Source organism: Cyprinus carpio, chromosome B15 (genome assembly GCF_018340385.1).
Source record: "Cyprinus carpio isolate SPL01 chromosome B15, ASM1834038v1, whole genome shotgun sequence".
Lineage (NCBI taxonomy): Eukaryota > Metazoa > Chordata > Actinopteri > Cypriniformes > Cyprinidae > Cyprinus > Cyprinus carpio.
The window spans coordinates 10,301,901-10,326,713 of NC_056611.1; the positions used below are offsets into that span (position 1 = coordinate 10,301,901).

Below are 24,813 nucleotides of genomic sequence, written 5' to 3' on the forward strand. Positions count from 1 at the left end.
ATAAATTTGCAACTCAAAGACAAATTCATTCAATACCTTATTATTGATTAAATACAAAATCCCTATGTAGTATATTACTATTCTAATATAATATAATATAACAAATCTAATAAAATTAAACAAATAAATGTAAGAATTTGATACAGAAGATAATGCATGCATTTAACAATGTAAGAACAAATGAACCTTGTTGCCAGCATATACTGCCAAGGTACCAGCTATATATATAATATCTAATATATATATATATATATATCTATATGTATATATATTATATGCTATATATAATATATGTATATATATGGATAGCTAGATATATATTATATGTAATATATGTGTATGTATATATTCTATGTCTATATATGTGTATGTATATATAATGTATGTATTGTGTGATAGAGCAGTATTTTGTTGTTAAACTTCTTCAGTTCATCATTTCTTGAGTGTGTAACACTTTTGATTGACATCTTGAGTTATTAGAAGAGTATATATGAACGCTTAGTATATAATTGTAGTATATATATATATTATGTATCATATATATAATATATATATATATATAGTTATATATCTATATTATATATATATATGTATTATATATATATTAATAGATATGGATATATAAGTTATAATAGAGATATGTATTATATATATATATATAGATATATATACATTAGTTTTTTGTTTTTATTTTTTTTTGTCATTATCTCGCACACTATAGACAATAGACAATTCACGGAACAGAGGAGAATAAAAGAGACAGGCAAGGAGTGCTTAAACCTGAAAAATTGAGTGCGAGATAGAGGAAATGAGCATAATTGACTGGGAGCTTGCGGTAGTCATGAAGTGAAAAGTCATTTCCTAAACTAATGGCTGTTGGCCTGTTTTAATATTTGTCGTGATAAAGGCCTAAGCAACTGCATTTTCATTATAGGTTTATTTAACTTAAAGAGTGGACTTGCTTTCAGCTCTAAATGTGTGTTGGGTTTGTGTAAGATGAAGGGGAGGATAAACTAAACTGATTGGTCTCTGAAAACGGGGTTGTATGTGATTTAGCTATAGGTCATCGGGATTAATCCTGAATCACATTTTAAAAGGATCATCTCATCTAGCTCAGTGTTTGCATATGCTAATGGCTGCTCGTGTTCTCCAGACAACCTTGTTTCAAGGGCAGCTCTCGACTATCGCTAGTGCTTTACATTGAAAGTCCTGAAAGACTGTTTTCATTTGAAAAGGAAGAAGCTGTCTCCTCTTCATAAGAAGTTGACTGGATTACTAAAATATTCTAAAGTCATGACCCTCTGTTCGATGCTTAAATCCAAACACAACTAAACCTGAATACGAAGTGCTTAGTAATAAGTCATTATGAAATTTTGGCAACTGAAAATACAAAAAATCTTTTAAAATCCAAAAAAACATACAAAAAATTTGACACTCAATAAGCTATCGCTTCCACAATGGCACATTTTGACTTTGTCAGTGTCTATTTCATACACATAGTGTGAATAAGCTACAAGAAGTAAACATGTCAGCTAGGACTGGGTTTTCAATATTATTTTCTCAGTTTTAATCAATATTTACTTTGATGAACCAATATCTTTTATTTTGGATTCCATTTATATTGAAAGTTAGATGGAGAGTCGGAAACCAAGATGAATGTGTCCATTGTTACCAATATCAGTCAATAAAAACACACGAAAAGCAGTATTTTGCACAGATTATGTTGAAATATCATGTCTACAGATACAGTTAAGGTCAATTAAGTTTGCGTAAACATTGCAGAATCTGCAAAATGTGAATTATTTTACCAAAATAAGAGGGATCAAACAAAATGCAGGTTATTAATATATATATATACTGACTCATATACAACTATTACAGAAGGATCAAATGCTCACTGATGCATGTATTAAGAGCCAGGGGGTGAAAACTTTTGAACAGAATGAAGATTCAAACGTTTTCAACCCCCGGCTCTTAATGCATTGTTTTTCCTTCTGGAGCATCATTGAGCATTTAAACCTTCTGTAATAGTTGCGTATGAGTTCCTCAGTTGTCCTTGGCGTGAAAAGATGGATCTCAAAATCATACAATCATTGTTAGAAAGGGTTCAAATACACAAAACTACTGAAAAATAACCCCGCGATTAAAGATGGATTTCCACTGTAAAATGTTGCAAGCTTGATCTGAACTTTTAAGCAGTAAGGCTCAATGCATGTAATCTAACCTCCGTAGACTTATGTTCATAATATGATTTGCTGTAGCTGAATTTAGTATAGTTATGTACTTCCCCATCTGTTTCTATTAAATCAGCTCTGAATTTAACGGCTGTATAACTTTGCAGCATGGGGTGTTTTTTCAGCTCTATATCCAGCTTTTTATCAAATGCTGACTTTGAAGCTCTTCACCATGATGAAGCAAACACTAAGCTTTGACTACACCTTCTGCTTCACTTCTAACTTTATTACACACTCTTTTCCCTGGCATTGAATTTCTCTGTGTGTGTCAATTGGGAATCTCAGCTGCCAGCGTGAGGCCTGCGCCACAATACAGCTCTCTGGCTCCCACGGCTTTGCGGCTTCAAGGTATCAGACGCTTTGAAGGGCCGCTGTTCATGTCTGACCACCTTTAAATGAGCTAATGGTGGTTTCATATTCCACCGACCTTCCTATATTCCACAAGACTCAAGATTTGTTTTTCTTACTGTAAGGCTGCAAAAGTCTATATCAGATAGCTAACAGGAAATTAACAAGTCATGAGTTTTTTTTTTGTTTGTTTGTTTGTTTTGTTTACTAGTTTATTTTATTTATTTATTTTTAAATAAATGTATTCAGCAAGGGTGCATTAGTTTGATCAACAGTAAAGACATTTATGAAATATATCAAATAACCTGTTTTTTTTTGTTTGTTTTTTTTACTTTATAGTCAAGTCAAGTCAAGTCACCTTTATTTATATAGCGCTTTATACAAAACAGATTGTGTCAAAGCAACTGAACATCATTAATGCAAAATGACAGTTAAATCAGTTCATCATTGAATTTCAGTGATGTCCATTCATTCAGCTCAGTTTTTCAGTTTAAATAGTATCTGTGCAATCATTTGCAAATCAAGTCATTAACATTATCGCTGTAAATAAAGTGTCCCGCAACTAAGCAAGCCAGAGGCGATTAGCGGCAAGGAACCAAAACTCCATCGTTGACAGGAATGGAGAAAAAAACCTTGGGAGAAACCAGGCTCAGTTGGGGGGCCAGTTCTCCCTGACCAGACGAAACCTGCAGTTCAATTCCTTCTGCAGCAAAGCCAGACTGTGCAAAAGAATCATCTGTTTCCTGTGGTCTTGTCCCGGTGGTCGTCTGAGACAAGGTCTTTATAGGATATCTAGGGCTCATCTAGTTGTCCTGGTCTCCGCTGTCTATCAGGGCTGTAGAGGTCCTTTCTAGGTGCTGATCCACCATCTGGGCTGGATTAAGCGTACTAGGATCCGGTTGACTGCAGTGACCCTTGATCTAGATACAGACTGGGATCTGGTGGCTACGGTGACCTCGAAATAAGAGAGAAACAGTCTAATATTAGCGTAGATGCCATTCTATCTAACTCTGCCACCCGCAGTTGACTTTGATATTCTAGGTATTATCAAATTGCCAGAGTTTTGAGAACGAAGAGGACGTGGAGGACTATAATGTAACAAGAGCTCGTTCAAATACTGAGGTGCTAAACCATTCAGGGCTTTATAAGTAATAAGCAATATTTTAAAAACAATATGATGTTTAATAGGTAGCCAGTGCTGTGTTAACAGAACCGGGCTAATATGGCCATACTTCCTGGTTCTAGTAAGAACTCTAGCTGCTACATTTTGGACCAGCTGGAGTTTTGTTTATTAAGCATTCAGAACAACCACCCAATAAAGCATTACAATAATCTAACCTTGAGGTCATAAACGCATGGATTAACATTTCTGCATTTGACATTGAGAGCATAGGTCATAATTTAGATATATTTTTGAGATGAAAAAATGCAGTTTTACAAATGCTAGAAACGTGGCTTTCTAAGGAAAGATTAAATAGCACACCTAGGTTCCTAACTGATGACGAAGAATTGACAGAGCAGCCATCAAGTCTTAGACAGTGTTCTAGGTTATTACATGCAGAGTTTTTAGGTCCTATAATTAACACCTCTGTTTTTTTTCAGAATTTAGTAGTAAGAAATTACTCGTCATCCAGTTTTTTATATCGACTATGCATTCTGTTAGTTTTACAAATTGGTATGTTTCGCTGGCCATGAAGAAATATAGAGTTGAGTATCATCAGCATAACAGTGAAAACTAACACCATGTTTCCTGATGATATCTCCCAAGGGTAACAGGTAAAGCGTGAAGAGTAATGGCCCTAGTACTGAGCCTTGAGGTACTCTATACTGCACTTGTGATTGATATGATACCTCTTCATTCACTGCTACAAATTGATGGCGGTCATATAGGTACGATTTAAACCATGCTAATGCACATCCATTAATACCAACAAAGTTTTCTAGTCTATGCAAAAGAATGTTGTGGTTAATAGTGTCGAACGCGGCACTAAGAAACATCAGAGTTCTGTATAAAAAAAATAAAACACATTTAGCAGGCACAACTGTTTTCAGCATTGATATAAATAATAAGAAAACATGTAATGATGCTAAAAATTCAGTATTGCCATCACAGGAATAAATTACATTTTAAAATATATTCAAATAGAAAACACTCCTTTATTCAATTATAATAACATTTAAAGGGGTCATATGATGTGATTTCAATTTTTCATTTCTCTTTGGAGTGTTACAAGTTCTTGGTGAATAAAGAAGATCTGTAAAGTTGCAAAGACTAAAGTCTCAAATCCAAAGAGATATTCTTAAAAAATTTAAGACTTGTCCACACCCCCCTAAAATGGCTCATATTAACACACCCCACATCTCTACGTTACTATGGGGGAAGATTTGCATAACGCCGCCCAGATGTTCACTCAAAGAAAGAAGGTATACCTTTTATTCTCATTGTAGTATTGTTGTTGTCGCCGCCACCATGTCGTATAGATGCTGTGTGTTTCACTGTGAAAGCGAAACTACGTTTTTTGGCCTTCCAAATGAGGACGATATACGCTTTGTCATGCCTGGGGCTGATCCGTGCTGGTCGCTGAGGAAATACATCAACTTTGCACTGTGGATTGTCGGATCGGCTTTCACCGTGGACAAAACGGAGTTCAGCCTGGGGTCATCACATGTGGTTGACGCAAGCCCAACGGACGCTTCTTAGTAGAATCTGCCTGCCGTGCCGTTCTTAAAGTCGCCTACCTCTGCTCACTCTAGGCCTCCGCTCACTCAAGGCCGTGGTGTGTGATGCTGTTTTGTTGAGAAAGTGAAACTACTTTATTTGGCCTTCCAAAAGAGGACACGACTAGAAATCATGTTTATATCACGTTTATAATTGGTTTTATTATGTTTTTTTTTGTCTCGTCGCTCCGGCCAGACAGGGCATCACAATATGTTAAGGGACGTAACATTTCCGTCACACGCTTGAGGTATTCAGCCAATCACAACTCGCTGGATAGCTGGCCAATCACAGCACACCTCGCTTTTCAGATTGATGAGCTTTGTAAAAATCGATGCGTTTCAGAAGGCGGGGCATAGAGGAGAAACAGTAATGTACAGTATGTGGAAAATAATGTGTTTTTTAACCTTAAACCACATAAACACATTTCATTACACCAAATACACAAAATAATGTTCTTTTTAGCAGCATCATATATATATATATATATATATATATGTGTGTGTGTGTGTGTGTGTGTGTGTGTGTGTGTGTGTGTGTATTAATTTTGAAGCCTATATATATTTTTATATATATTTTTTGTGATATTATTCCAAGCACATTTGTCTCCAAAATTCTCATTAATGTAATACAAAAACATAAACTCGCATTACTATTATACAAGAAAAAAAAGTTTACTTTTTAATTTAATACAGTAAAGAAAATAAAAAGAAAGAAAAATAACATTTTTTATTTTGTTATTTTTATTACAAAAAATTTTTGTTTATTTTTGTTATTTTTTTATTTTTTGTTTACTTAAAATCATATGTTTACATTTCCCCCCCTTTTATTACACCAATGACATTTTTATAGTTTTTCTCTTATTTGCATTTTATCAGGCTACTGACAGTTGGGAAGGGGGTCTAAATGTGCTTAACTGTCATATGTGACAACATAAAACAACAACTAAAAGCTTAATGGTATTTAAAATAATAAATTATTTAGAATTGTTGATAAAATATGATGTGGACGTGTTCTTGACAGTTTTAGTGAGATGTAGCCATCATTAAGAGAAGGAACATCTGGCTTCATAATGAAGGAATTGAAGTACATCTCTCCACACATCTGCTGTATGATTCCTGTTGAACTGAATAAACTCCAGATTTACATCCATGAGAGAAACTAATCCAAATCCTCCGGTAAAGCCATGCAGCAAACAGACCGGATTCTTCAGATGAAGTTGACTTTCTGCTTTGTGAAGTTTGTGGAAGTTTGCAGCCTGCCGTCGTCATGTGTATGTTTCTTTGGGGAAACCGGGAGGATATTTCACCTGCTGTGATTGTTATTGTTCTAATTCCCTAATGATTTTCTCATTTCCATATTTTCAGATTTTGAGTCATGGCTGTATCTTGGGATTAGACAACATTTGTGATCATCAGCACTCTTATTACACGATTAGACAATGAGGATTTTTTATTTATTTTTTCTTTTCTTTTCTTTTCTTTTCTTTTCTTTTCTTTTCTTTTCTTTTCTTTTCTTTTCTTTTCTTTTTTTCTCCAGTCAGGGTTGAAATTGTTGATAACTTTTGGTAGACCTAGTTGAAACGTTTGAATAAATTATTTATATTAGATTAAGATTTAAGCGTACAAAACTTTAACTTGAACAAAATTCTACCTTGGCACTGAACTTAATTAGTTTAGCATTTACAACTTAATAAGTTTAAGTACCAGAATTACTACAACTGAAATAAATATAAAGGTGAATATATAAATATTTTTTTTTAATTAATAAAAATGTCAAAATCACATGTAAAAATTTATAAATTAGTATTATATTATATTAAATTAAATTATGTTATATATTTAGCATATTGATATTCTACCAAAGAAAGAAAGAAAGAAAGAAAGAAAGAAAATAGAATAAAAAAGAATAGAGAACACTAGTGTTAGAGGGCCCCCCCCCCCCCCCCAAAAAAAAAAAGTTATTTCTGTATATTCTGTAATTATTGTATCATATTATATTATGTAAATTAGAATAATATTATTAGTGGTATATTTAATAATATACCACTTGTAAAATATTAAAATACCTTAAATATTCAGTAAATTACAAATAATAATATAAAAATAAAATGCAATGATTAAATGTAGTTGTTTAGCTGAATTTTATCTGTTGCATTTATAACAGATAGCTACTTTTTTACTATTACTTTTAAACAGGATTATGACACATGCATATTGTCTTGAGGCTTGGTTTAAAGTTTTGTGAGCATATAGATCATTGGATCAGCGAACAGACTGAGTGTGGTCTGAACATCTCTAATCCTGACCTCAGGCCATCCTCATCGTCACAGCACATGTTCTTCCTCCCTGTTTGCTTATGCTTCGACACTTCTTTTACAGCTGCGTAATTTATTTCTTTAGAAAGCTCTGTCATTCCTTGTCCGTTCCACCTCATCCAGGCATCCATTTTTATTTCCATCTTCCTGTCTCCTTCCTTCTCGCTCTGAATAAACAACTTACCTCATCACCATTGTTGTGCCTCTGTTCTCTTGCTTGTCAAAGTGCCTCCTCGGAATTCAATTACCCAACTGTTGTTTTATGATGTTGTCTTGTCAGCTGATGACGGATTCATTATCTCATCACTCCGCTTGACAAGACTGTCACAACGCTCTCTTTGCCTTTTATTCCACTGCTCACGCTCGGCCTACAAATGTATACCCTCGCTCTCGTCTCCAGTCCTGCCTGTGATCTCCACTGCCAGCTGCTCCCTGGCTGAGCTCATCATGCCCTCAGACTGCTGGAAAACACTGAAACCCCGCTGTTGTGATCCGATCAAATACTCCATTGTGTTTTCCAGCAGAGGCCACTTAACGTCTGATATGACTATATATTTATGCACAGAGCGGCAGAATACGGTAGTCAGTTGTGTTTGTATTGTTAAATGCAGCTCTGATCACATGCACTTTTGCTGTCAGTCACTAATGTTGGGACTGTCAACCTCTCCCAGGTTATGGAAATTGCAGAAGAAAAGAGACAGACAAACAGTATATACTTAAAACACCAAAATACTTTATATACTGTATTTATTTGTTATTTTATTCCAAATAAAATTCCAACCTGGCTTCCAAATAAATAAAATAAACATTAACAATATCACATTAGACCACAGAAATTCCAAAATGACATTTCCCTTACATTCAACTTCAAATCGTGCATTCATCTTTGCCATGTTACATTCATTTAGTTGACTAGTGCTATGTGCTGTATTAACAAAAACATAAATGGCATTAATAAAAACGCTAACACTGATAAGCTACGCAATATCACGTTCATAATCGAATGCGATTCATCTAATGAACGCGATATAGTGCAGCATGTCAGTGATCTACGGCTCTGTGTATTAAATGTCACTCCATCTAAAAGCCTGTGATGAAAAAAAGGGAGAAAACATGACCTAATAACTCTGCGAATATCACATTTTGCGTAAAATTTAAAATTGACTTTTCAATACCGATATCAATACTCCATATATATATGGAGAGAGGGATAGTTTTTAAATTGTATTTAGCAATAGTACTTTTTAAAGATAGTAATCTTTATACATTTTATAAAGTTTTATGTATGTCTATATTTTTACCATATCTTGTTTTTGCTACAATTTGAGTTTTTCATCTAATGTTTATATTTATAAGATGGAAAATATATATATATATATATATATATATATATATATATATATATATATATATAAATTTATAGGATTTAAAAAAAAAAATGACGAAGCTTCCAAATAAATTAAATAAATGTAACATTTCTCGCATTAAATCACCAATTTGAAAATTAAAGGAAGAAAATCTTTACATCTTTACTTTACATGACAATGTGGTTTCACCAAGGAGTAAAGAATATGGGTTAAAATATATTTAAAAGAAAATGTTAGAAAATATTATATTATTTATTGTTGTGTAGTATATTTTAAAAATAGGTTACATAAAAGTTTTATTGCTTGTGCTTGACAGCTTAATAAAAGTTTATTTTGGACCTTGGTTATATACGATATAATATAGACCTTTACTTAAATCTGGTGGAAATTTCTCATTTTATAGTGCTTTGAGAGACATAAAAAGTGGTACATCAAAAGGCAATCCTTTCTATTCCTGTAACTTAACCCTCAGACAAGGTCATTTTGCATTTCATAATGCATTATTCAGTCCTATCTTTTTGTCTCCCAGTTCATTATGCATGTGTGTTTGTGGTGTTTCTCTCTGTTCTTTCAGAAATGTTATGGATAAAGGGTCTGCAGATTCATTTAGCATTAATTCGTTTGTTAGAAAATAAACGAAAAAAGCACGCTCTGGGAATAGATCTTGAAGCTGTACACTTCTCTTGTCTTGGTTTGATAATGGCAGTGAGTTTGAAGTGAACATTCGCTGCAGGAGGTGCTTTGAGAGGGAAAGGTTCATTCAGGGTGAGGGCAGGTTACTGGATGACTCTTTGCTCACAGTCATTGTTCAGAGAGGATTTTAAAGGGTTAGTTCACCCAAAAATGAAAATTAGCCCACAAATTACTCACCCTCAAGTCATCCTATGTGTATATGACTTTTTTTCTTTAAGACGAATCCAGTCAGAGTTATATTAAAAATTGTCTTTGATCTTTCAAGCTGTTTAATGCCACTCAGTGGGTGCTGCAGTGCATCAGTCCAAAAGAAGTGAAATAAAAAGCGCCCATAAATAATAAAAAGTGTCTCACACAGCTCCAGTGGTCTAAAAAAGGCCTCCTGTAGGGAATCGATGCATTTTTGTTAGAAAAATATCCATATTCAAAATGCAATAATCACTTTACTGTAGCTTGCGCCAACAGTTGTACACAGAAGCAGTTCTGGGCTGATGACGTATGAGGTCAGCGTTGCGGATGCGCTGGTGAGTGAACAGAAGCAAAGGAAGCAAAGTTTCCTTACTTTAGCAAAGGAAAACCAGTCTCCTCTTGGCTTATATCAAAATTCTCTGACATTATCCTTTACAAATCCTCGTTTTGTACTTCTAATTAGTGACCGATGTTTTGTTTTGATCTATCCCCTGCTCTTCCGCCTGCGCGACTTCTGAGCAGCGCATGCGCAAAGCCGAACTCATACATCATCAGCCCGGAGCTGCTTCCATGTACAACAGTGAGCGCAAGCTACATCAAAGTGATTATTACCTTTTAAATATGGTTATTTTTCTTACAAAAGTGCATCAATTCGCTACAGGGGATTTTGTTCAACCCCAGAGCTGTGTGAGATACTTTTTATTGTGGCTGGGCGCTTTTTATTTCACTTCTTTAGAAGTGATGCACTGCAACACCCGCTGAGTGCCATTAAACAGCTTGAAGGATAAAAAAAAAAAAAAAAACTTTTTTGAAACATCAGATTTTTAAATTAAATGTTGAATGCGGATATCAGGAAGAAAATGACATGGCCATCTTAATACTGTCAAACTAACAAGAGTTTTTGGAGAAAAAAGTTATTTTTGAAGTAGAAAGTACATAACTGCTGTGTGTGTGTGTGTGTGTGTGTGTGTGTGCGGTGTGTGTGTGTGTTATGTATGTGTGTGTGTTTGGAAATGTGGCAGTAGTTCAGGTATACACTACGTTATAGGGACAACAGTTTGTACATATATAAAGAATCAAGCCTGTGTGTGGCAGAGATTCTATATGCCAGTAGTTTTGTGTTTAGGGTAAGGGGGTAGAAAATACAGTTTGTACAATATAAAAGCCATTATGCCTGTGGAATGTCACCATAAAACATGGAAGTGTGTGTGTGTGTGTGGCAGAGATTCTATACATTTTTTATTTGTCTATTTTGCTCACCAAAGCCATTTTTAATCAAAAATACAGTAGTATTGTGGAACTTGTTACAATGTAAAATAACCATATCTAAAAACATCATATATTCTTGTGACACAAAGCTGAATTTTCAGCATCATTAGTCCAGTCTTCAGTTTCACATGATTCTTCAGAAATCCTGAGAATCAGAGGAATCCTGATTATTGTTATTATTATTGTTGTTGTTGTTGTTGTTGTTGTTGTTGTTGTTGTTGTTAAATATTAAACGGATAGTTAAAAAAATGCCCTGGCTCTTCTAAACTTTTTAATAACAGTGAATGGGTATTGAGATTTTGAAGTTCAATAAAGTCCATCCATCCATCATAAAAGGTGGTTAATAAAATGTATGCATTTGTATAAGAATAATATCCATATTCCTTATTTGGGGGCAGTCATGGTCTAATGAGACAATCCCTGCCGGACCCGAGACTCGAACGCAGAAGCACAGAGGCGAGAGCAAAACAAATGTTCTGCATCATGTCCTATGTCCTGCAACATACAATAAACCACCTATCACTCATGAAAAAGTTTCAAATAACAATAATCATAAACAAAAAACAAATTATAAAATATTAATATTTTTTTACAAAAATTCTTAAATGCATTGCTTCACCAAAGAATTCATTAACTAACTCATCCATCCATATTAATTATATAAATAATTTATTCACTCAATCCACTGCCATTATAACTATTCAAAGACATTATAACTTTTTGAAGAACAATTACAAAAAAAAAAAAAAATAACTCAGATGAAGAAAGAAGAAAGTCATATGAAAAGTTCATTTGCAAAAAAAAAAAAAAAAAAAACGATAAACGAAATCTTTAAAAAAAAGAACTGACAACAGTGTGTTTTTCTCCACATATAGCGCAATCTGAACCCTAACCACGTTTTGTCAAAAAAAGCTGATATTGTCCACTTTCAAGGCATTTCGTGTTCACGTTTTACTGCAGAAGCTGACAAGTGCCCTTGTTGTTTGTGAACAGAAGCTAATAAGTCATTTTTAGCGAATTAGTGCTGTATTCAGGTCAGAAGACAAGACTGCTAGTCATTTTAAAGAGACGAGCTAGCTGAGAGGAGTTTCATCAAAGCTGACTAAAAGTGATCAAGGATGGATAATTTTGATGAACTTGATGAACTCGCAATATCTTCTTAATAGGGGCTTAATAGGAAAATAAAAGCTGAAACTTTTCAAAGAGTCTTGCAAAAGCAGCACTTTACAATGGAGAGGGAAAAGCTCCCTGTATTGCATGTAATCACTACAATAACATTTGTCAGGCATCTACATTGTCAGCTGAGGAGATTACAAAGATTAAACAAGTGTTTTTGTTTAACTCTGAAACATGAAATGTGGAGTTATCTGCCTGATTGCTTTTGCTATAAAACAAACTTTTAATACATAAAAAACATACTTTTAATGAACTTTAATTTTGTAAGTTACCTGTTGTTAATACTTAATCAAAACAACCCAACCCAACAAGATTGAATGTCAGTAATTATTTAAATTGGATGCCCATTTTCCACAAGTTGGTATGATTCTTTAGGGTCTTAATGAAAAGTCTATAACATACTTTAGTTAAAATTTCTCAGTGGTAGTGTAATACAAAACCCCTTTTTACCTTGTCAAAATCAGCTCTGCAGACATCAACCTGTTTTGTTGCATGTTGCTTTAAATGCTAATGAGCTCTGCTGACCCCGCCCCTCTCCTCTGTGGGGTGACGAACCATGCTCTGAGAGACTGTTTACTTTAGCCACATTTCGCTGCGAAACTTGCTGACTAGCATGTTATTAGGAAATGCAAATGCAAAGATTAAAAAAAAGCCCTTATACTCACTTCTTCTGCAGATGAAGCTGGATCACGATAATTCACGCGAATAAATAGCATGCATTCCCTTCAAAAACAAACGTAATCCACTGCGTCTTGAGTGGATCAGATGTCGGGAATAAATGACGACTGCTATGTTCATTATTACATCCAACAACAGAACACCTCAGTCGCTTAGGAGTCATTCTTGTCTACATCTGCTCCGGCTGTGAAACAATGGCGCTCAGCACACTCAGGGTGGGTCTAAGGTAAAATGCCAGTGTCAATCAACAATCGTGGGAGGGGCATGGGTCCGTGTGATGTCACATAGACAAGTAGCTGAGAGCGGACTAATTTGAAAAAGAGGATATTATTTCTAGGGAATAAATAAAAAGCACTGGGTGGATTTTTATCATTGTTGGGGTAAATGTGTACACACACTGCCATCACACATTTATGATCAAACAACATGTAAAAGTGAATTTAGCATCCGATTACCCCTTTAAAAAGTTGAACTTTTGACTTACCGGTGCAACAAAATGTTCAGAGTGGCTGTGGCCACAAGGAAACTCAAAATACTGTATTTCTGTCAGACACTCAAACCAACTTTGTCAACAATAACTAGCTTTTGAAGCAGTCTGAAGTACTTCAATCTGTAAGAAACTTCTCTATTGTGTTTAATTGCAGGCAATGAATTTGGCCATCCGGAATGGCTGGATTTTCCCAGAGTCGGCAACAATGAGAGTTATCATTACGCCCGCCGGCAGTTCAACCTTGTGGACATGGATCACCTGCGTTACCGGCAGCTGTACGCTTTCGACCGAGACATGAACCGCACGGAGGACAAGTACGGCTGGCTGGCTGCTCCCCCGGTGAGAGAAAAATACCTGGTCTTTCTTCCCAGTTCCAGTAAATATTACTTTCTGTTCTTCCTTTATCAGTCCATCTCTGTGCGTATCACCAGAGTTTGGCTTTCTTTTTATCATTTTCCATGTTCTCAATCCACCGTCTCGCTCTCATTCTATCTAACTGTCTTTATGTGCAGCATAAAAGCTTTTCTTTTTTTTTCATCACACCAGAACATCTGCCGTTTTTACTAAAACAATTATCAGTCCCTAACCAGCCCTGGAATCTCATTACTCAGGCACTTTTTATACAAATTTTCACTCTGCCATATGGAAGATCCGTATATGAATTATTAGCTGAGGAAAACAATCCGGCTCGTTGATGTGATTCAAAGTTATGAACAGACTGATTTACTGCTGTCGGCCATGAAGGGGTGAAAGATGGAAGGCAGTGGCAGCTTGTCTTTAAAGAATGTTCCAGATAAGTACAACAAACTCTGTTGACAGGTTCTGTAACATGAAGGACAGAAAATAAATTCTCAGTTCAGAAAAAAATGACCAAAAGTGCTATGGTAATGCACTTACAGCTGGACAAGGCATTCAGGGGATTGCACAGAAAGGCGAAGCTTATATTATTCTGTACAAAACCTTTGTTATTTGAGATTTAAGTCTAAATCGTACTTTTGAAGTGGAATTACTTTACCTGATGGATGAATTCAATGTGATTTCAAGTGGATGGAGTTTCTCTGAATGGTTCAATCTCATTTCTTTCGGGTGGCCTTGCACATAAAAGGTTTACAAATGTTACCTGCGTTTACGTGGTCATGACATGGCTGTACTTACGAAACAGTGTGAATTTTGATGTTTATTCCATTTCCATATCTTGCAGTTGTAAGTATTATTTAGATACTATTATAGGATTTATTCATATTTTGAATTAGCTTTTATTTTTACATTTTCAGTTTTCATTTTACTTTTTGTTTACATTTAATTCAATAGTAAGTTAGTTAGTTAGTTAGTCAATTTTATTTTATTTTATTTTATACAGTGTAATCAAATGGGACTTATCGTATAATTCCAGATAGATACGTAATGTTATTTGCCAATAGTGATATTAATATGCAATTAATAGCATGTTCTTGTTAACTAATTATAAGTACACTGTAAAGACATTATCCAGTAATTTTAAAGACATTTCCATTAACTCTAAAACAGAACACAATGAAGTGCAAAATTCTAAATACAGAAAAATTAAATAAGAAATATAGATTTGGAAAATTCCTTCATATTAATACAGTTCATTGTGCCATATTTTTACAATCTTTAATGGTGTAAATAGTAATTATTAGTATTTTAGTATACTTTGTGTGTGTGTGTGTGTGTGTGTGTGTGTGTGTGTGTGTGTGTGTGTGTGTGTGTGTATGAATCATAGTCTAAAGCAGACAACATTTTTTTTTATGTTCATCTAGTAATCTATGTATATTTAATTATTTACTGTTTACTATATTTTATATCTTTGCTATTACTTATTTAACAAAAATTATTCCTAACAGTCTTAGTTATAGTTAAAGACAACACTGGTGTCCTTCCCCATAGAGTTTCATTGTCTGTTCCTCTCAGGTGGGCTTGTGTCAGTCTGACCGGCAGCAAGGTGATCGTGCAAATGAAGGGAATTGGCAGGGATTAGATGGCAGACTGTGTAAATGATTCACTGAAGATGATTCACTTCCTCCTGTGATCCGCAGCCCATTTTACACCTGCCTCACCTTGTCTCACTTTGACATTGCCACATTGTTTTAGATGAGGACTGTGATCATGTTTGAAAGAATAGGCGAGAAATTATTTTTTTCTTCAAAGCTAAAAATCAGATTTGACATTCTGTGGTGCACAAATACATAAATGTTAGAAAAGAGCTTTTAAAATATCCAAAAAAATAAATGAATAAAAAGCAATTCTAAATTAATAGAAAACTGTCATTATGTTCTCACCTTCAAGTTTTACTTCATCCGTGGAACACAAGAATGAGAGATGAGAGGATGTGTGTAACTGTCAAGTCACATAAAAGTATCATAGCAGTAATCCGTATAAAACTTGGGAGCTGTTTTTCAAATCTTCTGAAGTCATACGATAGCTTTGTGTGAGGAAAGAGACTGAAGTTTAAGTCCGTGGTTCAATAAAATCCCTATTCCACCCAAATCTGGTGCTTTAATGATACGTGAGAATCTTGGGCTTCAACACCACACGAGAAGGAAAAGAAAGAGAAGAAATTGTGCACAAACCTCATTGATTCTTATGTGTTTGTGGCAGATCTGAATGTGAGGATGTAAATTAAATTTAAAGGGTTAGTTCACCCAAAAATTAAAATGAGTCACTAAATTACTCACTCTCAAGTCATCCTAGGTGTATATGACTTTCTTATTTCAGACGAATCCAGTCTAAGTTATACTAAAAATTGTCTTTGATCTTTCAAGCTGTTTAGTGGCACTCGCCGGGTATTGCATGCATCAGTCCAAAAGTAAAATAGAAAGCACCCATCCGGCTCCGGGGGGTGAACTAAGTCCTCCTGTAGCGAATCGATGTGTTTTTGTAAGAAAAATATCCATATTCAAAACATAATAATCATTTTAATGTAGCTTGCGCTCACTGTTGTATACAGAAGCAGTTCCGGGCTGATGACATATGAGTTTGGCTTTGCGCACACAATTCACAAAAGCAAAAAAGCACCGCAGAAAACAAAACAAAACAACAAAACAAAACAACGGTCACTAATTAGAAGTACAAAACGAGGATTTGTAAATAAGAATGTCGGAGGATTTCGATATAAGCCAAGAGGAGACTGGTTTTCCTTTGCTAAAATAAGGAAATTTTGCTTTCTTTGCTCCTGTTGACAAACGTTGGTTTTTCACAAGACTCACCAGCGCATGCGCAACGCTGACCTCATATGTCATGCTCCCAGAGCTGCTTCTGTGTACAACTGTTGGCACAAGCGACATTAAAGTGATCATTACGTTTTGAATATGGATATTTTTGTTACAAAAACAAGAGGACTTTGTTCACCCCCCGGAGCCGTGGGAGACACTCTTTTTTTGGATGGGCGCTTTTTATTTAACTTCTTTTGGACTGATGCATGCAACACCCGCTGAGTGCCACTAAACAGCTTGAAAGATCAAAGACAATTTTTTTTTTTATATATAAATTCATCTGAAAGAAGAAAGTCATATACACCTAAGATGAGTAATTTATGGGCTAATTTTCTTTTGGGTGAACTAACACTTTAAGGAACTGAACCTGTTATAATCCCTCCACACGGCTGGTTATATATAGATCTTAAATTATAATATGATGTATCAGTTTAATAAGTAAGAGAAAGTGTACATTCAGTACAACAATTAACTGTTACATAGCTGTAGCTGAACATAATGGAAAAATAGTCAAATGCATACATTGTACAAAAAAATTGTAAAATCAAAATAGCATGTGGTAGATTATTAATTCCATATAAATATTATTTGTAAAAAAAAAAAAAAAAAAAGTATTTCTAAATTTTTTTTTTTTTTTTTTTTTTTTTTTTTTTTTTACATTTTGAAGAGATTTCACTAATATATGTGATTAATCGTGATTAATCGTGTGACAGCACTAATATTGTATTTATATATTATGTATATATATATATATATATATATATATATATATATATATATATATATATATATATATATATATATATATATATATATATATATATATATATATATATATATATATATATATATATATATATATATATATATATATATATATATATATATATAATATATATATATATAGTAGATTACAATTATTTATTATATTAATCATTATTATTAGTATTATAATTATTAAAGTAAAATATATAAAATATATTATTAATATTAAAATATATATTATTAATGTATAGTTACAATAAATGAAAATTAGAAATGTTGGCAGTTCTAAAATAAAAACAGTTTATAAAATGATTTTACCAATAGAATAATTATTAGTGGAATAATAGAATAATTGGTACTCAGCATAATCGGTACTGGAATGGGAAAAATTGACTGAAATTTGTTCTGATTATAATCCAATTCATCATATTGATACCATTATCTCAGATCTGTTTAAAAATATTCACCTGTAACCTGTATTTCCTTTAGTTTGGGAGAGCAAACAAGCTCTGATAACTCTGATGAGAGGCTTTTAGAAAAGATGAGTTGAGCTTTGAGCACATCTTGGGTGTCTGAGCGTTTGTAATTGCTGTGTATCAGCCTTGTCTTTTCCCAGGGTAGATAATCGACAGTAAAAACCTTGGCTCCCACTCAGACACCCAACTCTCTCTCCACAGCGCTGACAGAGTGCTAACAAAGTATCGCTCCAGTGAGAAGAGCGCTTGTGTGCGTGAACTGAATTCTTAATTCCATCCTCTGTTTCTTAAATTCAGCTTCACGGCCCTCACTGAGCAGAGCTGCTCCTTTTGCAGTACTTAGATGGAGACTGAGGTGGATCGGGGGGTGGAATATTATGGACGATAAACTGGAACACCCTCTTTTGTATTGGCTCAAAAGAGTTCTATTTCAAATAAAGGGTTTTGGCAAAATTAGAAAATTTGTCAAACCGACATATTAATGATTTCTGAAGAATTATCTGACACTGAAGACTGGAGTAATGATGCTGAAAATTTAGCTTTGCATCAGAGGAATAAAATATTAAAAGATATTGAAATAGAAAAATTAAATCAGTTCAAATAAATGTATGGGCCCTATTTTAACGATCTAAGTGCATGGTCCAAAGCGCAAGGCGCAGGTGCACTTAGAGCGTGTCCGAATCCACTTTTGCTAGTATTACGACAGGAAAAATGGTCGGTGCCTCTGGCGCATGGTCTAAACGGGTTGTCCCTATTCTCTTAATGAGCAATGGGTGTGTTCGGGACATAACATGCAATAAACCAATCAGAGTCTCATCTTCCATTCCCTTTACACTCGCGCCATGGCAGATTCGCTATTTTCACGGTGGAATTTGCAAGCGCAAAGACTGAACACATCTCCAGAGAGGAAACAGAGCTGCTCATGTGCGAGCAAATAGGTAGCCTAATTCTGATTCATGCAATGACTATCCATTATGACATGTAGGCATTTTTATATTTATGTAGCCTACACAATAATAATCTTTTACATATTTTGTGTGCTGCTGCGTGTCCCTGTGTGTTTAATAAGCAAAGTTTACGTGTCTTGTGGACCTGTCTATAGGCGCATATTACTAACACGCTTTTTAAATAACAAAAAAATTCTGCAACATTGATTTTAGACCAGGTTTTAGTTGGTCAATGGCGCAGTCTATTTCAGTTGCCACAAAATAGCAACGCACCAACAATGCGACTGAACACACCTAATTTTCAGACCAGCACGCCCGTAGGCACACACATCGGCGCAAAAGCATTTGATATTTAAACAATGTGGCGCAGGACATGAAAATGATAACTGCGTTGTGCTGAAACTAGCAAAAAACACTTGTCGCGCCTGGCGCCGCATTGCACCGGGTGTATGATAGGGCCCTAAATGGTGAACATTACAGTCAGGGTTATTATGATGTTAACTGATGGGCCTATATATTTGATTTCAGTTAGTTGCCCAAGAAACATTTCTTATTTTAATGTACTTCAACTTGATTTACTAAAATAACATTTACTAAAATATAATTTGGATTATATAAATAATAACTAATAAAAATGACAAAAACCCACAACAAAATTACTAAAACGTCAACTTATATAATAAGCATGTGTTTTAACAATATTCAGTTTATCTACCTTTATTTATTTTGTTTGATCTGAATTAGCTTGGATTATTTTTTTTATTTTGCAATTGGAATACTTGCCATTTTAACCAGACTTTATATTTCAAATTAATTGTTTTTAAATGTTTTTCAAACTAAATTTTCAGTGTAGCAGGTTTGAGTTCAAATGTGAAAAACAGAGTGCAAAAGTTCGGCCACCCTTTCAATTGTGGTTATACAACTCAAAATTGATTTGACTGGCTCAATGAACATTAGACTGAAAATACAGGTGAAACAAATCACAAAAAAAGAATATTCAAGGTAGCTAATTGCTAATTGGAAAGTAGCAATATTGGAACGTCAAGAAGAATCTAAAGACTTAAAAACTAGGATAATTTATCAATAGCAATTAGGAGAGGTATACACAATGTTATAACAAAGGTTTAAGGTCTCTGTCTCCACAGTCAGAAATATAGTTAGAAAATGGAGGGCCACAGGAACAGTCCTTCAGATGTGGCAGGCCAAGAAAAAAAGGCAGAGGTGAAGAATGGTTAGAATTGGTCACAGACAAACCACAGACCACCTCCAAAGAGCTCCAAAGACATTTAGCTTCTGTTGGTGTCATTGTACATCGTTCCTCAGTCCAGTGCACTTTGCGCAAGTCACAGCTCAATGGAAGGGTGATGCAGAAGTGATGCAGAAGCCCTTTTCATTTTAGTCATTTGAGGTATGCAAAGGCTCATCTGGACAAGCCAGAATTATTTTGGAATAATGTGCTTTGGACATGAAACTAAGAGTTATTTGGTCATAACCAAAAGCACTTTGCATGGCGGAAGAAGAACACAGCGTTTCAGGAGAAGAACCTGCTCCCTACTGTAAAGTTTGGTGGAGGATCCATCATGCTGTGGGGCTGTGATGCAAGCACAGGTACTGGAAACCTTGCCAAAGTTGAGGGTTGCATGTATTCCATCCAGTATCAGCAGATTCTTAAAAACAATGTTCAAGAACCAGTCAAGAGGTTGAAGTTGCACTGGGGTCGGTTGTTTCAGCAGGACAATGGTCCAAAGCATTGTTCCAAATCTACCAAGGAATTCATGCACAGATGCAGATATGGTTCTAGAATGGCCATCCCAGTCCCCAGAATTGAACATCATCGAAAAAAAAAATTATAATAATTTTCTCACAATACCTATATCACATTCTATGTGGTATGCCCAAAGAAAATCTTGACGTTTAAGACACTCAAGTTGCATGCGAGACAAGGAACCATCACAAATCTAGTCTAATAAGATATAAATAATCTTTGGAAAAGCTTAATTAAAACCATTGCAGCATTCACTACGAGGCTTTATTAGCTCCATCACATTTGATATCTCCAGCAGAATCACAAGCACTATATCATCAGTTTTCAATATATCCTCCAACCCTGCAGGGGACTTCGGTTGAAAAGCCGGTTGCATGGGCCGCCCGCTAATTTAAAACAGTTTCTCAGCAGGCTTCTAAAGACTAAAGCTGTGATTTTAGCCGAGTGTTGTTTACGTGCAGCTACAATCATACAGAACGCCCGCTGTGCTGCAAACAGGACCGCTGTTCAGTAACTCATCCCTGCTCCTGTGTCTATTTCTCTGTTTCTCTCTTCCGTCTCTCTGTGCTGAGGGCCAGTCATATATTATTTACAATCTGTTCACTACTGCACACAGCAGGACATATACAATATGTCTAGACACAAGCAGCTCAAGTGCTCTAGTTTCACGGATTTTCAGAAATAGTTTGTTTACATCAGATTTTGTGATTTAGAGTCGATGTGAAATCAGCATTGACCCAATTTACTTGACTTGAAAATGAGGATGCTTCCCATAAAGTATTCGTTTCAAGTGGTTCACCCCAAAATGAAAATTTGCTGAAAGTTTACTAACTCCTTAGATCATCCATGATGTAGATGAGTTTGTTTCTTCATCAAAACAGATTTGGAGAATTTTAGCATTAAATCGCATCAGTGGATCCTCTGTAGTGAATGGGTGCCGACAGAATGAGAGTCCAAAAAGCTTATAAAAACATCACAATAATCCGCACGACTCTAGTCCATCAGTTAACATCTTGTGAAGTAAGAATCTGCATGTTTGTAATAAATAAATCTATTATCCATAATAACACCTCCTCCAGTGAAAAAGTTGTCTTGTCTGAATCAGGAGAGAAATATGCACAGATCAAGCACTGTTTATAAGTAAGTTCTAAACAAATGTGTGGCTGGATTTTGATGTGAGACGAGATGACAAGATGTTAATTGATGGAGTGGAGTGGTGTGGATTACTTGTGGATTGTTGTGATGTTTTTATCAGCTGTATGGACTCTCATTTTGACGGCACCCATTCACTGCAGAGGATCCCTTGATGAGTAAATGATGTAATGCTACATTTCTTAAAAACAGTTCCTATGAAGAAACAAACTCATCTACATCTTGAATGACCTGTGGTAGTACATTTTCATTTTGGGTGAACTTTTCCTTTCAGGACGAAAGGCTGCAGAACTTCCGCATTTTCATATTGTGTTCATCATAACTCTTTCTGACATACTGTATAAGAAAAACCTTTTCTTTTGTGTAAATTCATCCAAATCCTCAGTATGGCATCATGGGTTTCCAAAGGTCTGCCAGATATGTTTCTACATTTAAACCCTGAGCAAATCAGTGCTTAGTCATGAATGAGTTACTGTGGAAGTCAAAACACTGGCTAACTTAATAAAACAAAGAATACAAATAAACCCTGCAGGCGTCCTGAAGGTCATCGAAATGTTAAGCGCGCTTGGAGAGGGCCAGTGGGGTCCGTGCCCTTGTGGCAACAAGTTTCCTCTGCATCCTGTGAAATCCCCCAAAATCAGGAGTTGTGTGTACTAATAATTTGCTGTATTAAGTGTTAACTCAAGGCAGTATAAATAACCAAATATTTACATAAATTCTGTCCTAGTCAGTATTATGATATTGTGAAATATTATTACAAGTTTTCTATTTTAATATTTTTTTAAATGTAATATATTCTTGTGATGCAGAGCTGAATTTTCAGTTTCATTAACATGATCCTTCAGAAATCTTTATAATATGCTGATTTGCTGGTCAAAAAAAAACATTTATTATTATTATTATTATTATTATTATTATTATTATTATTTATGGTATTATTATCATTAAAACAGTTGTGCTGCTTAATCTTTTTGTAGAAACCGTAATACTTTTTTCAGAATTCTTTTTTTTTTTTTTTTCAGAATTAAAAATATAAATCTTTTGTAATATTATAAATCCATTTACTGTCACTTTTGATCAATTTAATGCATCCTTAATGAATAAAAGAATATTAAAAAAACTTTATTATTCATATAATATACATATATTCATATATATACATATTTCTCTAATTTAAATTTATTACTAAAAATGAAAAACAATAAACACAGCCCTCTGCAAATTTTAATTATACTGCACAACCACTAAATGTGCACAATGCTTTCAAGAAAATTGTTATTGATTATATATTGATGTTTCGTTTCATTTTTAAGGGTTTAAGGTAAATTGTGACTGATAACATTTTCTACAATGGCACATAAAATACAGTATTAATTAATGAAATATAGTGAATATATAGCAACAAAGGTTTTTTTTTTGTTTTTGTTTTTTGGTTTTTTTCTCAGATCCTTAATAAGGAATAGTTTATAATGGATTGTTAAAATTAATGGGAAATTATGAAACAGATAGTTATAGTCCTGGAAGATGTTTGGTAATTTATTATTATTATTATTATTAAATATCTTAATATTATATTGCTTAAAATAACTAAAGCATTTCTGTTTCATAAAAAATGTACACATATAGACCATTCCCAACCATTTTTACAGAATCTGCAAACTTACTACCCAGTGATCCATGATCTTTTTAGGACGCTCGTGTCCCTCCATTGAGATCACCTTATTCGGAAGCATACTTTTAGCTATGAAATGAAACCAGGTATGATGGGAATCTCTATTAAAACACTAAAGCTGTTTGTGTATGCACTACGGGATATAGTTCCAGCACTCTATAACACACATTATCTCCTGTGCAGCAGTTTGGCGCCAGTATATCATGACAATGAAGAGCATTGCCTCACCTCCTCACCTATATGTCTACTTCAAAGGATCTGCTTTTGTGCCAGCCACGTCAAAAAAATGTAACCCCTCAAATCTAGACTATTTATAGTAAATTCCTCCAAAATGCAAGACTGCTAGAATCAGATGTATTTCTTTCTTCGATCCTTGTACTCTACAAATGACTAAAAGGGGATCTGTGTTCTGAAATATATTAAATATACCAAATATTTGCATTTAAAGTGAAGAGAAGTGCTAGAAGAATATTTTGGGCTAGATTTATGTGCTTGAATCAACTGACTAAACTGTTATGAAAAATGAAAGGGTGATTTTTAGGACTGACCAGTACTTATGACTGTTTTGATGAATGAGGGAATAAAAATATGAGGCTGGACTAACACTCAGTTGTAGCTCTTGCTTGATACACATTTTAAAAGCAAATGAAGACATTAACACAGATAAAGGCAGACGTTTAAAAGTTGCTTGAATACTGAGGTTTGTTTTCTAGCTATTAACAAACTTACTTTACAGCATGCTCAAATGGATCTTAATTAGGGTTGGAACCTTTAAGAAAATTAACCATAAAAAATTAAAACATGGTTACTATAGTCAAACCGTGGTAAATTAACCATGGTTTTGCCACAATGACCATAGTTTAAACACATTACTAATAAAATTTGGGTAATATTATTACAATCTCAGTAACGCAAGTCACAACAACATATTTTAACTCAAAATGAAGTGGTGAATTTACACCGTAAACAGCACCAGAGAATAAATTCCATGGGGGAAAATAGTTTGTATTTCCTGTGGCTGTAATTCGATGGTTGAGATGACTGCACGGATTCTACATTTGTGAGACGGACACATTCACATTTTCAGTTCATCAGAGAAAAAGACAAAATTTATAGTCAGGTGCAATCTATGTGCAACACCGAACTCAACATGGAGAAATAGCACGAGTAACTGAAGAAACACCTGGACTGGTGCCACTAACACTAAAGAGAGAGCTGCAAGTCGGAGAAGAGAAAGAATGTGGCGGACGATCGTGGACAAGCAAAATAAATTAAGTAAAGCAAAACATAACAAAATCTGTTTTTATTAAATCATAGTCTATATGA

General features: G+C 34.5%; 1 protein-coding gene across 1 annotated transcript in view; it reads left to right on the forward strand.

Annotated features, from left to right (window-relative positions):
- LOC109092657 (1,4-alpha-glucan-branching enzyme-like) overlaps nucleotides 1-24,813 on the forward strand; it is a 171,069-nt gene that overhangs the window by 117,019 nt on the left and 29,237 nt on the right. The window contains exon 13 of the mRNA XM_042739167.1: nucleotides 13,632-13,816. Coding sequence (XP_042595101.1) covers nucleotides 13,632-13,816 — 185 coding nt within the window. The remainder of the gene's footprint in view (nucleotides 1-13,631; nucleotides 13,817-24,813) is intronic.